Genomic DNA, 12247 nt, shown 5'->3' on the forward strand with positions numbered 1-12247 from the left:
CCCGGCCGGGGAGGGGGGGGGGGGGGGGCGGGCCGGTAACAGGGATCCACCCCCCCGCCCTGACCCGGGGGTGCTCCGGAACACGTTCAACGGCTCTGCTTCCCTCTTATTGCAAAAAAAAAAAACCAACCAAACAAAAAACACCACCAAAAACCAACATAAAAAAAAAAAACCCCAAACCAAACTCCTCTATTTTAGAAAAATGGCATTTTATAGAAGGGAGGCGGGGGACAGGAGGTGGCGACAGGGGACCCGCGGGGAGGGTCACGGCTCGGAAAAGCCCTTCGCTGGCCTTTTTTTTCCTCCCCACCTTGTAGATAAGCATCGCCCAACATACAGCAGTAGCATATTTGACTTCCCCCCCCCCCCGCCCCGGCCCCAACACATAAAAGGCTTTTTATACAAAACAATCCCCCCCTCCCCCCCGCCATGAGAAAAATACAAAAATAAAAACCTGTTTGCGAGCGGACGGTTGTTTTACAGAAGGATTTTGTCCTGAATTCCTAACGCAAAAGGGAAAGGTGACGTTAGTGACGCCCCCCCGCCCCCACATGGCATGGGGTTATTCCATAAAGCACTGCCAGGGAACCAGGGAAGAAGCAGGGACAGTTTGGGTGACAAAGTCCCCCCCCTCCAGAGGGTCCCCACGGGCAAATCCTCCTCCACCGTCCGCCCCGGAGGCGGCAGGACCATGAAGGCCAAGACCAAGGTTGTGTAGCTTCAAAAAAAGATAAATCTTGGATCCAAGATTAAAAATCCCGCTCATCCCAAATGGAATAGGATTTCAGGACAAAAAACAGAGGCAATGATTCACTTTCTTTGCTATTTTTCTTTATTGGTGTTAATTTAGCGCGTTCCCAGGAGGCAGGCGGTGTCGGAAATCATTTTATTTTCCTCTCCAGGGCCAGGCTATCGTGCAGCTTGGACACCTCCGGCTCGTAGGCCTCCATGACTAACGTCCCGTTGTTATCGAAGAATTTGGCGATGGATTTGGTGAACTCGGCTTCCCTCTGCTGTTTGGTTTTGCCGCTGATGAAAGTCAGCTTCAGGGTGTACTTGTCATCGAACCTGCAGGGAGGGCGGCGAGATTGCAGAATAAAAGAAATTAAAATCTGAAATAAAGCCTGGCTCAGCTGAGACACCAACGACAAGGTGAGGAGAAATCCTCGTCTTCCCGGAAAGCCCCCAGGAGTGGAGGTCCCCGCCCCAGGCACCAGCAGCCACAACATGCAGGCGTTAATTATACCTCAATTAAAGATTTTTATACTCTTAATAATTAATTTCCCCCCCCCATTTAAAGAGAAACAAAACGTGAGCATCTGCAGCAGATAACCGCGTGGCACCCACTCCCATTTCGAGATTGGGACGTCGATTTTGACGGAGAAAACAGATTTGGGGGTATAAAAAAAAAAATGAAGGAAAATATTTCGGGTGAGCCTATGGAGAGATACGGACGGAAACGGTGCGCACGAGGCTGGCGAGCCCGTGGCAGATCGCTGTTACTTCTGAGTAATTATGTTCCGCAGTGAATATTCATCACGAGTTGCCTGGGAAGCCCCAAAGATCACGGCACGGCAGCCAGTCCTTTGCGGAAAGCTCGCATCCCCGGAGCAGAGCCACCAACGCTGCAGAAATACCAATATTTCCCCCCATTTTGTTTAGGAATTATCCAAAATGCAGCTTTTTTGCGCCGGGTAGCTACCAGTGGAGGCAAAGCGAAACCTGGTGCGGCACCAGGTCATTCCCGCTCGCTAAGCCCGGGAAACGCTACCGTTTGAGACTGGAGGAGAGCTGCCAAACGTCGTCGGGGTCCATCCCCGCGGGGTCTTTTCTGTGAGCTACGAGGAAAATACTCTTCTCTTTGTATGAGGTATAGATGGTCAGGATTCCCATCATCACAAAATATGTGCTCGAAAAGTTAAGGAAACTAGAAAGCTGTAATTAGAAGTAGAAATTAGGCGCAGAAACTGCTTGGATCCCCTCAGACACCGCGGTTTAACCACGTCTCGTGACATTATCATTCCAAACGGCACGCGGCACGCTCGGCATGAGAAGTTAAATAATTATCGGGACACTTTCTTCAATCTTTGCCGTTGGACATTAATCGATGCCTGGAAGGGGTGGGGAAAGCGACAACTCCCTAACACGCTTTCCCGAAAGGGATTTCTCCAGCCACACGAGATGCTTCGCTCATAAATCCATGAAGCAGAAGGAGAAATCACAACAAAATCCCGTTTTCGATTATTTCGCTAAATTTTTGGAGCAACTGTTGGGAGACAGCGGGAAAACGTTGAGACCAAACGAGCCACAAAATTAATCGCTTGTCCATTCCTCCTAAGCACAGACCGAGCAATTAGAATTATTTCCTTCCAAAAATGAGAAAGATGAAGTGCTGCAAGATGAATTATCTCAACGTTCGTGCTGAAAACCAGAACAACTGTAAAATAAGGCCATCGCTCGCCCACGATCCCACAGCCGTCAGTGGTACAGTGACTCCCAGGCCGGCGAGAAGCTTCCAGGCTACCAGTTCACGCTGCCTCACTGGTACCATCAAAGCCGCCCGTCGGCAGCTCTTGAGAGCACCCCTCATCTGTCACCTACGTTTGGGTCGTAAAACCTCTGCAGGCGACTCTCTTGTTAGAGGAGCCGCAGGGAAATCGGCGCCATGCTGACACTCTGGAGCCCAAACAGGGGGAAAAAACCCAACCCCAGTCACGCTGTGTTACTGGAAATCTCACAGTTGACTTCTAACCGGAGCTGACACGGTGTCTGAGATGTGGGAAATGCACTCAAACACAGCCGGGAGCCTGGAGAAGGGATCAGCCGCCCCGGCAGCCGCTGACTCCTCTGACGTGAGCCGAATCGCTTCCAACCCCTGCAGGGGAAGGCTGCACCCCCAGATCACCCAAATTTAGGTACGTTACAGCCAGCCAGGCAGGAATTTTACCATCACATGAAAACTGTTTGATTATCAGCTGATCTCCACACCACGGGCCTGAAAATGGGAATACAGAGAGGGGTTTTGTGTTTATGGGGAAAATCAACCCTTTTTGGTATAAATGAGCCGACGTAAGTAAAGGATATGATACAACACAAAAGGCAAGAACGGGTTTGGATTCAGGAAAAGGGTGCAGGTAATCCCAAATCAAAGCTACAATGGCGAAGAGACAAGAGATTGTGCAGATGATGAGGCGACCGTCGATCAAACGGAAATTTTCGACGTACTTGTACTTCTCCAGGAGAACCTGCGGGAGAAACAGGCAGCCAAGTTTATTTTGTGCTTTTCATTAGATTCAGATAAACCAATCTCAATTATAAGGGTAAAATGAGCAGAAACTTTATACAGAATTAATGTCTGCATCAGACATTGTAATAATTGCTGATGCTCTAAGCTTTAGCCATGGGAATTGCAAGAGATGCTACAGAACCAGCACAGATAGGGGTTCCAACCAAATCCAACCAAAAAAAGTTTACAGAGTTTTTAAAACTAAGCGTAGAAACCTAAGCAAATAGAGCGTTTCCCAAGAGGGAGAAATCAGCAGTCGCAGGACGTACCTTTTTGGCAGAATCGTCCAAAGAATTTTTCACAGCCGAACCGTCCCATTTGTCAATTTTTACCGGCTTGTCGTCGATCTTCCACTGCAACAGAAACCAAACGGCGTTAAGAGAATTTGGCCTTTCGTTTTAATGTCGCGAACACAAAGACAGGAGGCAACCCAGCAAACTGCTCCCTGTTTGGGAATACGTGCCCAGAGACGGAGAGAATTCGGGCCCTGTTACACAGCACCAAAAGCCCCCCTCGGCACCAACGTCCCCATTACCCTTCCAGATTTAAGCTTGTCGTGGGTACTGAAGATATTTGAAGGGACTTTTTACATCAGTTTTACCCCAGTTTTGATTCTGCATTTGCTGCTCCCGTTGCCATCTGCAGAAAGTGTCAGTTATGACTTAATTCTTGCCTTTGAAGGTATTCACGCTTTTCAGCCCAGCTGTTACAGATCAACTCTTCAGGAGATGATGAGAGCAGGAAAATTTCAAGGTGGCCTTAACAATCCAGGTACAAGGGGAGAATATAAAGGCACAAACAAGAAAAGAAAATTTCAGCCAGACCATCCCCCAGACCAAAACCAAAAGGCTCTGTTGCTCTTCTATATTCTGATTTTCCTCAGAAGCGGGTTCTTCATCAATAATGAATCTCAGGTACAACAGCTCAGTTTTTCAAAGGGGTTAATTTTCCTCTGAATTATATTATTTTTCGGTGACACTACTGCTTTTAGCCGCAGTCGGACACATGAGCTTGAGCCCTGGGTATTTCAAGCCATCAATTATTTCAAACAGTTGAGTGATTTGAGCTCAAATTTTAGCTGCCATTAGAAGCAATTCTCAACTTTGCTTATGTTATTTCCTGCTCCTGAAGCTCCCAAGTTGGATTTATTAACCACCCGTCACAAGAGCTCATTTCCCTTCTCTGGCAGGAATGAAACCATTTTAAAGTAAGATGTAAAACCTGATCTACTCCCCCTACACTCGCCCAGGGAAAAGCCTGATTATCCTTCAGGCTCTGCAGGTATGAATTATTAGGTGCACAGTAAACGTCACCGTACATTCACATGCTGTACCTGGTTTATGAGGGACAAAAGCAACAGCCAGAAGCCAGAAAAAGCTCTCACATCAGTGTAAGTTACAAAATATTTTAGGTGGCTACTTTTTTTTGTAGCCACCAGTTTTTCCTAAGGTTAACTAACACACACGCCAGTTGAAAGCCAAACCCTTTGCCATGAAAGACTATAGAATAATCCTTTCAAAGATTTACTTTTTCCTTATAAAAGCATCTGTAACAGTTTTATTTCTTGCCCTTTGGAATTCCCAATGATTAAACTATCAAGAGCTAGATTAGGTAGCGGAAAAAAAAATTACCTTTTTTCCTAATTAGTGAATTGGAAGTCAGAAGTCTCGAAGTAGTAACACCAATACCCAATCCCTCTCTCCTTATCTCACAAATAAATCAAAAAAAGCTTTGAAGAAACCCTTTCAGACTTGACCTCACTGCTCATAGGTGCGGCCTCCATTTCTCATGAGGGAGCAGAAGGAAAGCTAAAAAAGCCTTTCGACGTGGAAATGTACTCTGCTTAGCAAAACCCTAAAACAGAGTCTTTTCCTGAAACAGCGCCAGCTGCTACTGCCGCAGAATTATTCTTGTAGGGTGCAGACAAGTCCTGTTATTTTTAAAGACAAAAATATTGACGAGTAAGACAGATGCAAGACGCAGCTCAGCTGGATTCGCTGCGAGATACGCCAATAACCGAACCCTGAACTCAGATGTGACTGTGGGCAAATATTCTGTCCTTTCTTGTACTTGTACAGCTCCAGAGAAGGCAAGCCTTACCCAGGAGGGAAGGAGTCATTTGCCTGCAGTTTATTTTTGTTATTGATAAAAGTCCATGAAAAGGCTCAGTCTTTACAGCTGTTCAACCCTCCCCCCTGCTGATTTTAAAAATGATAAAGAACAAAATTCATGAGACGGTTTTAATACCACGAGGAACCTCCGCAGGCCATCTGAAGCCTTCCTTCTGACCAGGTCTGCCCTTAAGTACAGTTGTGATTTTTTGTTTTTGTCAAAGGCCGCTAAAGGAATCATTTTGAAGAAGTAAAAAAATATATCCGAGCAAATATTCTGAATTAACAGTTCTCCACATTTCTAGGGTTAGAACAAGACAATCCTTAGTATAAAATATGACAGTGTTCCCCAGCTTGTTCCTAAGTGAGAACAAGAATCCAGAGATACTTGGGAAGACACCACTCAAGTGATATTTTTGTGATACATTTTACAATTAAATATTTAATATTGGAATATTTGCTTTTGGCAACAGCATGGTTTACCTGGTATTAAAGTGCAATGCATCTACCAACACTCGAGTTTTTAGTCAATCTTATTATGTCTGGTTTTAATTCCTAAAGCCCATGAGGATGGAATCAAGGCTCATGCTAAAATTTCTTCTCTTCTCCTCCCAAATAAAACCAGCAGTTTTCTAGATATACTCAAAGATAGAATAGCTGTAAAACACCGAGGGAAGTTCAGGAATCAAGAAATAAATGAAAATAAAGCCCAAGGCTTTTTTTAGAATAAAAACCTCAAGATTTTAAAGCTATTTTATAGGCACAGGACTGCTAACACTTTACTTGCAGAAGGGTTTTGCACAGAGAGAAATATCTGTACGTAAAACAAGTCAAGGCACTGCTGTAATAACATATAGCCAGGAAGCCCGTGACAGAGTGAGAAATGGATTTTTGCTTCTTGTTCTCTGTCCCGACTCACCTGACACTGGAATTGCCAGGTAACATCCATGATATTTAACTGATACCAATCTCTAGCAGAGAAGCAGCATTTTCAGGGGTAGATGTAAAGCCCACATGACATTTTTTGAAATAAAGCTGTTACTGGGGAAAAAAAAAATAATCTAATCTTAGACTGTCTAAAGCAATGAGCTGAACCAGCAGTTCTTCAGTTCTTGTTCAGGCTTCCCTGTGTCTGAGGCTGTTCTGCTTCAAGACAGAAACAGCTTGATAATGCCAGGGCTGTTCATGTCAGAAGGGACCTTGCATCAGAGACACACCTGCAGTTTGGGACTTCAGCCAGGGTGAAGATTTAGCCCTCCCTTCACCTTGGTCTTGATGTTCCCATGAGGTTACTTCTCCTAACACAGTACAGCTGCCGCTTCTCTTCATTCTTCCAGGCTGATCCGCAGGATGAAAGAGATAGGGAGAAGGTGGGATGCCGTGCTGGCACCTGGAGTGCCAGTGCTGCGGAAGAGGAGCAGGAGATACTCAAAGGAAACATCAACGCTACCTCTGTGTCCAGATGTGCTCAGAAACATATGCACATCTGTACACTGACATCTATATACCAGTGCAACCATGGGCAAAGCCTTCGACTGATGGCCAGCCCCATGTTCAGCTTGGAAGAGAGCTGGATATTCAGCGCCTACCACCAAATGGTCACCCTCAAGCAGGCGGGAAAGCCTCCACCCCCTCTCGGGTCTGCAGAACAGCCCTGCCTTGCCTACACAGGTTGCGGAGGGAAGGTGAAGCTGCACTGGTGTCCTGTGGAGCCTGGATGATGCAAACATGTCTGCTCTTCCAGATCATGGATGGCATTTTTCTACCAGTTACTCATTATTTTCAGCACTTCGGGTGAGAGTTCCAAAGGCTTCAAAGAAAAGCTCAGATTTGGTTCCCATCTGATGGAGGAAAAGAAAAACTCAACCAGTTCAAAACAGCTTTATAGTCTGGGTGTGATTTCACTCCTTTGTTTTAAAAGCTAAGTGAAAGGTTATCAAACTTGTCCTGAACACATCCTAACTACAAATGGGAAGCAAATACGGTATTCTACAGCCAGGCACACCTAGGAATTGGATTTGGTACCTGAAAGCATACCTGTTTAAGAACAAGGCTTCAGAACAACAGCTTAAACATAGCCAGCAGTTACCTTCCTTAATAACAAAGAATAAAATCAGAAATGCAATTTCAGAAAGCCACCAACCCAATCTGACACTAGAAGCATGCAAAGGCCCCAGCTGTTCACATGCAAGTAAAGATGCAGCCTGCAGCTGGATTGCAGCAGGGGAGCATTCTGCTGTTAGCTCCAAGAAAGGGACAGCAAAACGAGTGCTTGCTTTCACAACAGACACCGTGGGATATGAGCGCTCGCAAGGTTCATTTGTCAAGCTATCGCCTTCATTTAAATCCCTTCAAACTCCTCCCTCAAAAGCAGGAAGCACAGAAAAATCCTGCAGGAGAAACTTCAAGATGTTCATAACTCAGAAGGAAGACGTGGCACAAACTTAACGTTTCCCCCCTCCGCCTTATTCCTTCTGCCACTACTGTCAGCCTCTTTTACATCATGTTCAATTTTAGCCTGCAACATCTTCTGGGTAGCTAGCTTGTCTCCTTGAATATTGCTCTGAAGTTTATAGTGCACTTTGTGTATTACACACACAAATAAACCAGTCAAGTCATACAGTAAAAAAGATTTGTTGCTGCTGCAAGAGGAGCACCAGCGTAGACTACATAAACTCTTCAAGAGGAATAACATTCCTGCATCTAACCTGTGTTTTGCATTGCAAGGATGAAAAGAAAGTAACCTCCCCTTCCTAAGCCCTAAAATCAGAAACTATTCACACTGGCACCCGCGATGCTGCAGCCCAGGGAGGCTGGAAGAGCCTCAGCAGATGATGCTCATCTACTCCCTCAAGGCACACAGCCGACATTGCAGCTGATTGCCTTTTCCTGTGGGTTGGGCTGCAGCCCACAGAGCAGAGTCCCAAACCACAGGTCCCCGCCCCCTAACATAAATTCTAAATTAACAGTGACATCGCGCACCACAAACCAGGCAGAAGCTGGATTTGCAAGTTGCAGAGTCCATGGTACATCAGTTCCCTCCTCTTCCTCTTGAAGGAAGAGCCGCAGCACACTCCAGTGAGTCAGCGTGGTCGTTCTCAGCTCCAACTAGTTCAGCCTCTACCTTGGAGGAAGGAATTCTGGACCTCACTCTCCCCAAAATACCAGTGCTGACTGACTGTACCCACAGTCAACATCGCCTGGTCCCACAGAGCTCCTTCTGGGGCACAGGAGCGGAAGGCAGTTACAGAACTTGGTATTCAGGAAGTGGTTTTAGTCCTGGAGCTTGCAAAACCTTAGAAGGTTTTGCTCTAGTAGCAGCAGAGCATGGTTAATAACTTTGTGTTGTGCTAAACGGGTGAAATCTCAAGATGTTCGAGGGGACTGTAGCCGCTGCTGCACACCATTTTGAAGTCAGCGAGTCTGCACTCTTAGGCAGTCCTGGTTAAGTGGGGAGAGGTCAGGAGGAGCTACCTGATTATCACAAACACTGGAAGAACGTGAGGACAAAAAAAGGGATAGTTAAAACACAGGCCTCCCTAAACTCACCCTGATTTAGCTTACTAGTGAAGTACAAAAAGACATGCTAAACAACCAACCCATCTGAAGACTTTAAAGCCTCACTGACAACCCATTATTTCTCTGTTCAAGAAAAGCTTGAGCAAATTATGGATCTAAGGCCACAACTGTCCAGATAATACCTCAACAATATAAACACTGGTTCGCAGAAATGACCAGATTTCATTTAAGTCATCTGGGGTAGGGGGGAAACGAAGGCACACAGATCAGCATGGTGACAGGGAAAAGATGACAGAACGTTATCAAGCGTGTGTATGTACTTCGGGTAGAAGTCCTGCTGAAAATATTCACTGGTTTCTCACTAAAGGATTCAGCTTCCGCAACAACAGCTTATTTCCCTTACCAACAACTCCTTTTTCTCCTGAAATAACTACCCCTCAGTATCCACAGAATGTGGCAGGAGTGAGAACGCCTCGAGAGCATGATGCTTTCCAGAGTTCTTGAAGTTTAACCACAAAGGGCCGTCATTTCAAAACCGGAAGCTGCGCACATTTGCAGAAGATAGACAGAAATATTTAATTAGCACACCTTCCCCTGAAAGCATTCGCTCAACAACTTGATCTACTGTTCTGAAGAAAACCCACCAAATTCTTCGGGATAGTAAGATAGCCTCCTCTCAAAGAGATGCAGGAAAACTATACTCTTTATGTTACGAAACATAGTATGTTTATGTTAAGTTCTGAATATACATATGCGAAAAAAACCCTAAGTGTTCTCAATTGCAGTAAACCATATTTTGAAATACAGTGAAAGATGCCAAACATATCACTCTGAATACACCCTTTTGCAACCAGAGATACAGATACAATTGTCTCCACCTTCCTGTGGAAAAAAATGCCTCTAGGTCTCTAGCTTTCACCTCCCAAATACCACAAAAAGCTGTGACACAAACATCTGACCGCTTAAAACTGAGCTGAAAGCCACTTTACACACAAGTTCCTTTAAACTACGGAGACTGAGTATCTTATCAGCAGACTTTTACATTACGCTCTGTTCCACCTGACGTCTCTACCATGCCCAGAGTTACTTTTCTGGCAAAACACCCACCGGGAGGAGCGCGGCTGTACCGCTAGCCGGGCTTTTGTCAGGGCGGCTGGGCTAAGAACCAGCCACGCTGGCAAAAGAATTAAAACAATAATAAAAAAAGAAGCGATTTCACAGCCGGCTGCTGCTGCTTTTGCGGCCGGACGTAGGGCACGGCCTGTCTGCGGGATGTTCCCTCCCTCCCCGGGGCCTCTTCTGCTATTTACTGCCATTTACAAGGAGGCAGCAGCGGGAGCTCCCCACAGCCCCACGGCTGAGGCGGGGGATCCCCCTCAGCAGCGAGCGGGGGGGGGGGGGGGCACACTGAGGCCGGAGCTTAGGGATTGCCACGGTTCGGCCCAGTGCCGGGGCGGTCCGAGGGGAACCGCTGAGACGCGGCCGGGGGGGGGGAAGGAGGTGGAGCCCCAGCAGGCCGGTCCCCGGGCGGGCCGTTGCACGGTACCTTGTCGAGCAGACCGTTCCTGCCGCCTTTAGCCGCCATCTTCTCGCCGCCCTCCGCCCCCGCCCTCCCCGCGCGACCTGGTCGTCCCTGATTGGTCACCCGCGGGGGCCGACGGGAGCAAAGGCCGCGCCCCCCTCCCGCCGCGCTGCACGCTGGGAAGTGTAGTCCGCCTGCCCTCCGCGTCGCCATGGCGACGGTGCGGCGCGGAGGGGAGGCGGCGGCAGTGCGGGGTCCGCTCGGGGAGCGGGGGCGGGACAGCGGCTGGGGCGGCCCTCGGCCCGCGGGGTGAGCGGCGGGGAGCGCTGCCCGACCGGGCCCCCTGGGTCTGGGACCTGGGGAGCGTGAGGGGGAGATGGGTGTGGGGCCCCTCTGGACTGTGGAGGACTGTGAACTCTATGATCGCTGGGCTGTGAGGGGAGGGGGGTGTGGGGGGGGGGATGTGAGGGGGAGAGGGGGTGTCTGTGAGGAGTGGGGGTGTTTGTGGTGTCGTGGGTGGGTGTGCGGGGGTGTATGTTTGTGGGAGGGTGCCCACGGGTGTCTCCGTGGGGTGTGTGTGAGGGTGTTCGTGCGGGGTGTGTGGCGTTATGGGTGTCTGCCAGTGTGGGGAGTGTGGGTGTGGGTGTCTGTGGGGTGTGTGGGTGTCCGTGGGATGTGTGAGGGTGTTCGTGTGGGGGTACATGGATGTGGGTGTCTGCCACTGTGGGGAGCGTGTGGGGGGTTTCTGTGGGGTGTGTGAGGGTGCTCATGTGGGGGTACATGGATGTGGGTGTCTGCCAGTGTGGGGAGTGTTTCTGTGGGTGTCCGTGGGGTGTGTGAGGGAGTACATGGTTGTTTGTGTGGGGTGTGCACCGTTGTGGGTTGTTCACCGGTGTGGGGAGTGTGTGTGTGGGTGCCTGTGGGGCATGTGAGCGTGTTCGTGTGGGGGTACGTGGATGTGGGCATCTGCCACTGTGGGGAGTGTGTGTGGGGGTTTCCGTGGGGTGTGTGAGGATGTTTGTGTGGGGTGTGCATCATTGTTGGGTGTCTGCCAGTGTGGGGAGTGTTTCTGTGAGTGTCTGTGGGGTGTTTGAAGGGATATGTGCGTGTTTTTGTGGGGTGTGCATCGTTGTGGGTTGTTCACCAGTGTGGGGAGTGTGTGTGCATGGGGCATGTGTGGGTATTTGTGGGGGGTGTGCATGGGTGTTGCTGTTTTGGGATGTTAAGGGTGTGTGTTTCGGAGGTGTAGCGAGGAGTGTGTGGGGGCGTTTATGTGTTGGATGTGTGCGTGGGGTGTATATGCGTGCGAGTGGGCTGTGTGAGGGTGTTTCTGGGTGTTTTTGTGGGGGTGTGTATCAGTGTGTGATCAGTGTGTGATCATTTCGTAGGTAGCAGGGGTCAGTGGGTGTGTGTTGGGTGGATGTAGTTACTGAAGCGTCGCTGTGCGGTGGTGAATCCCAGCTGATGCTGTTGACAAGGTTGCACACACCTGCCCTCCCACTTATATCGGTGCATGAACACACAGCGTGTGCCTGTTCCCGGGGAGAGTCACCCCAAATACTGGCACTGTGTGTGAACGCCGTAGTCCAGCCGTGCTGTAGTATATCAGAGCGGTGTCTGAGTGTGGAGACACCATCAGATGGCACTGGGAGACCATCTCCTGCTACAGGGGCACAGGGCGAGAGCGATGCAGCGCCTCTGAAGTTTATTTCCGAGGTCTGGGGAGCGGTGACTGGTGTAGTTCTTTTCCCAGAGCCTCCACAAGTGACAAGGGAAAGGAGACAGGGGAAGGAGGAATGAGGAGTAAAG

At 48.6% G+C, this 12247-nt stretch overlaps 1 protein-coding gene across 1 annotated transcript; it reads right to left on the reverse strand.

Annotated features, from left to right (window-relative positions):
* Positions 1 to 809: 809 nt before the first annotated feature.
* SPCS2 (signal peptidase complex subunit 2) lies at positions 810 to 10538 on the reverse strand. The gene is made up of 5 exons (XM_054183364.1): positions 10463 to 10538; positions 3556 to 3639; positions 3081 to 3245; positions 1772 to 1902; positions 810 to 1068 (listed from the first exon to the last, which is right to left on the reverse strand). The coding sequence occupies exons 1-5, from the start codon at positions 10499 to 10501 to the stop codon at positions 882 to 884; spliced, it is 606 nt and encodes a 201-aa protein (XP_054039339.1). The 5' UTR covers positions 10502 to 10538; the 3' UTR covers positions 810 to 881.
* Between the last annotated feature and the right edge of the window lie 1709 nt (positions 10539 to 12247).

Source organism: Rissa tridactyla, chromosome 1, assembly GCF_028500815.1.
Source record: "Rissa tridactyla isolate bRisTri1 chromosome 1, bRisTri1.patW.cur.20221130, whole genome shotgun sequence".
Lineage (NCBI taxonomy): Eukaryota > Metazoa > Chordata > Aves > Charadriiformes > Laridae > Rissa > Rissa tridactyla.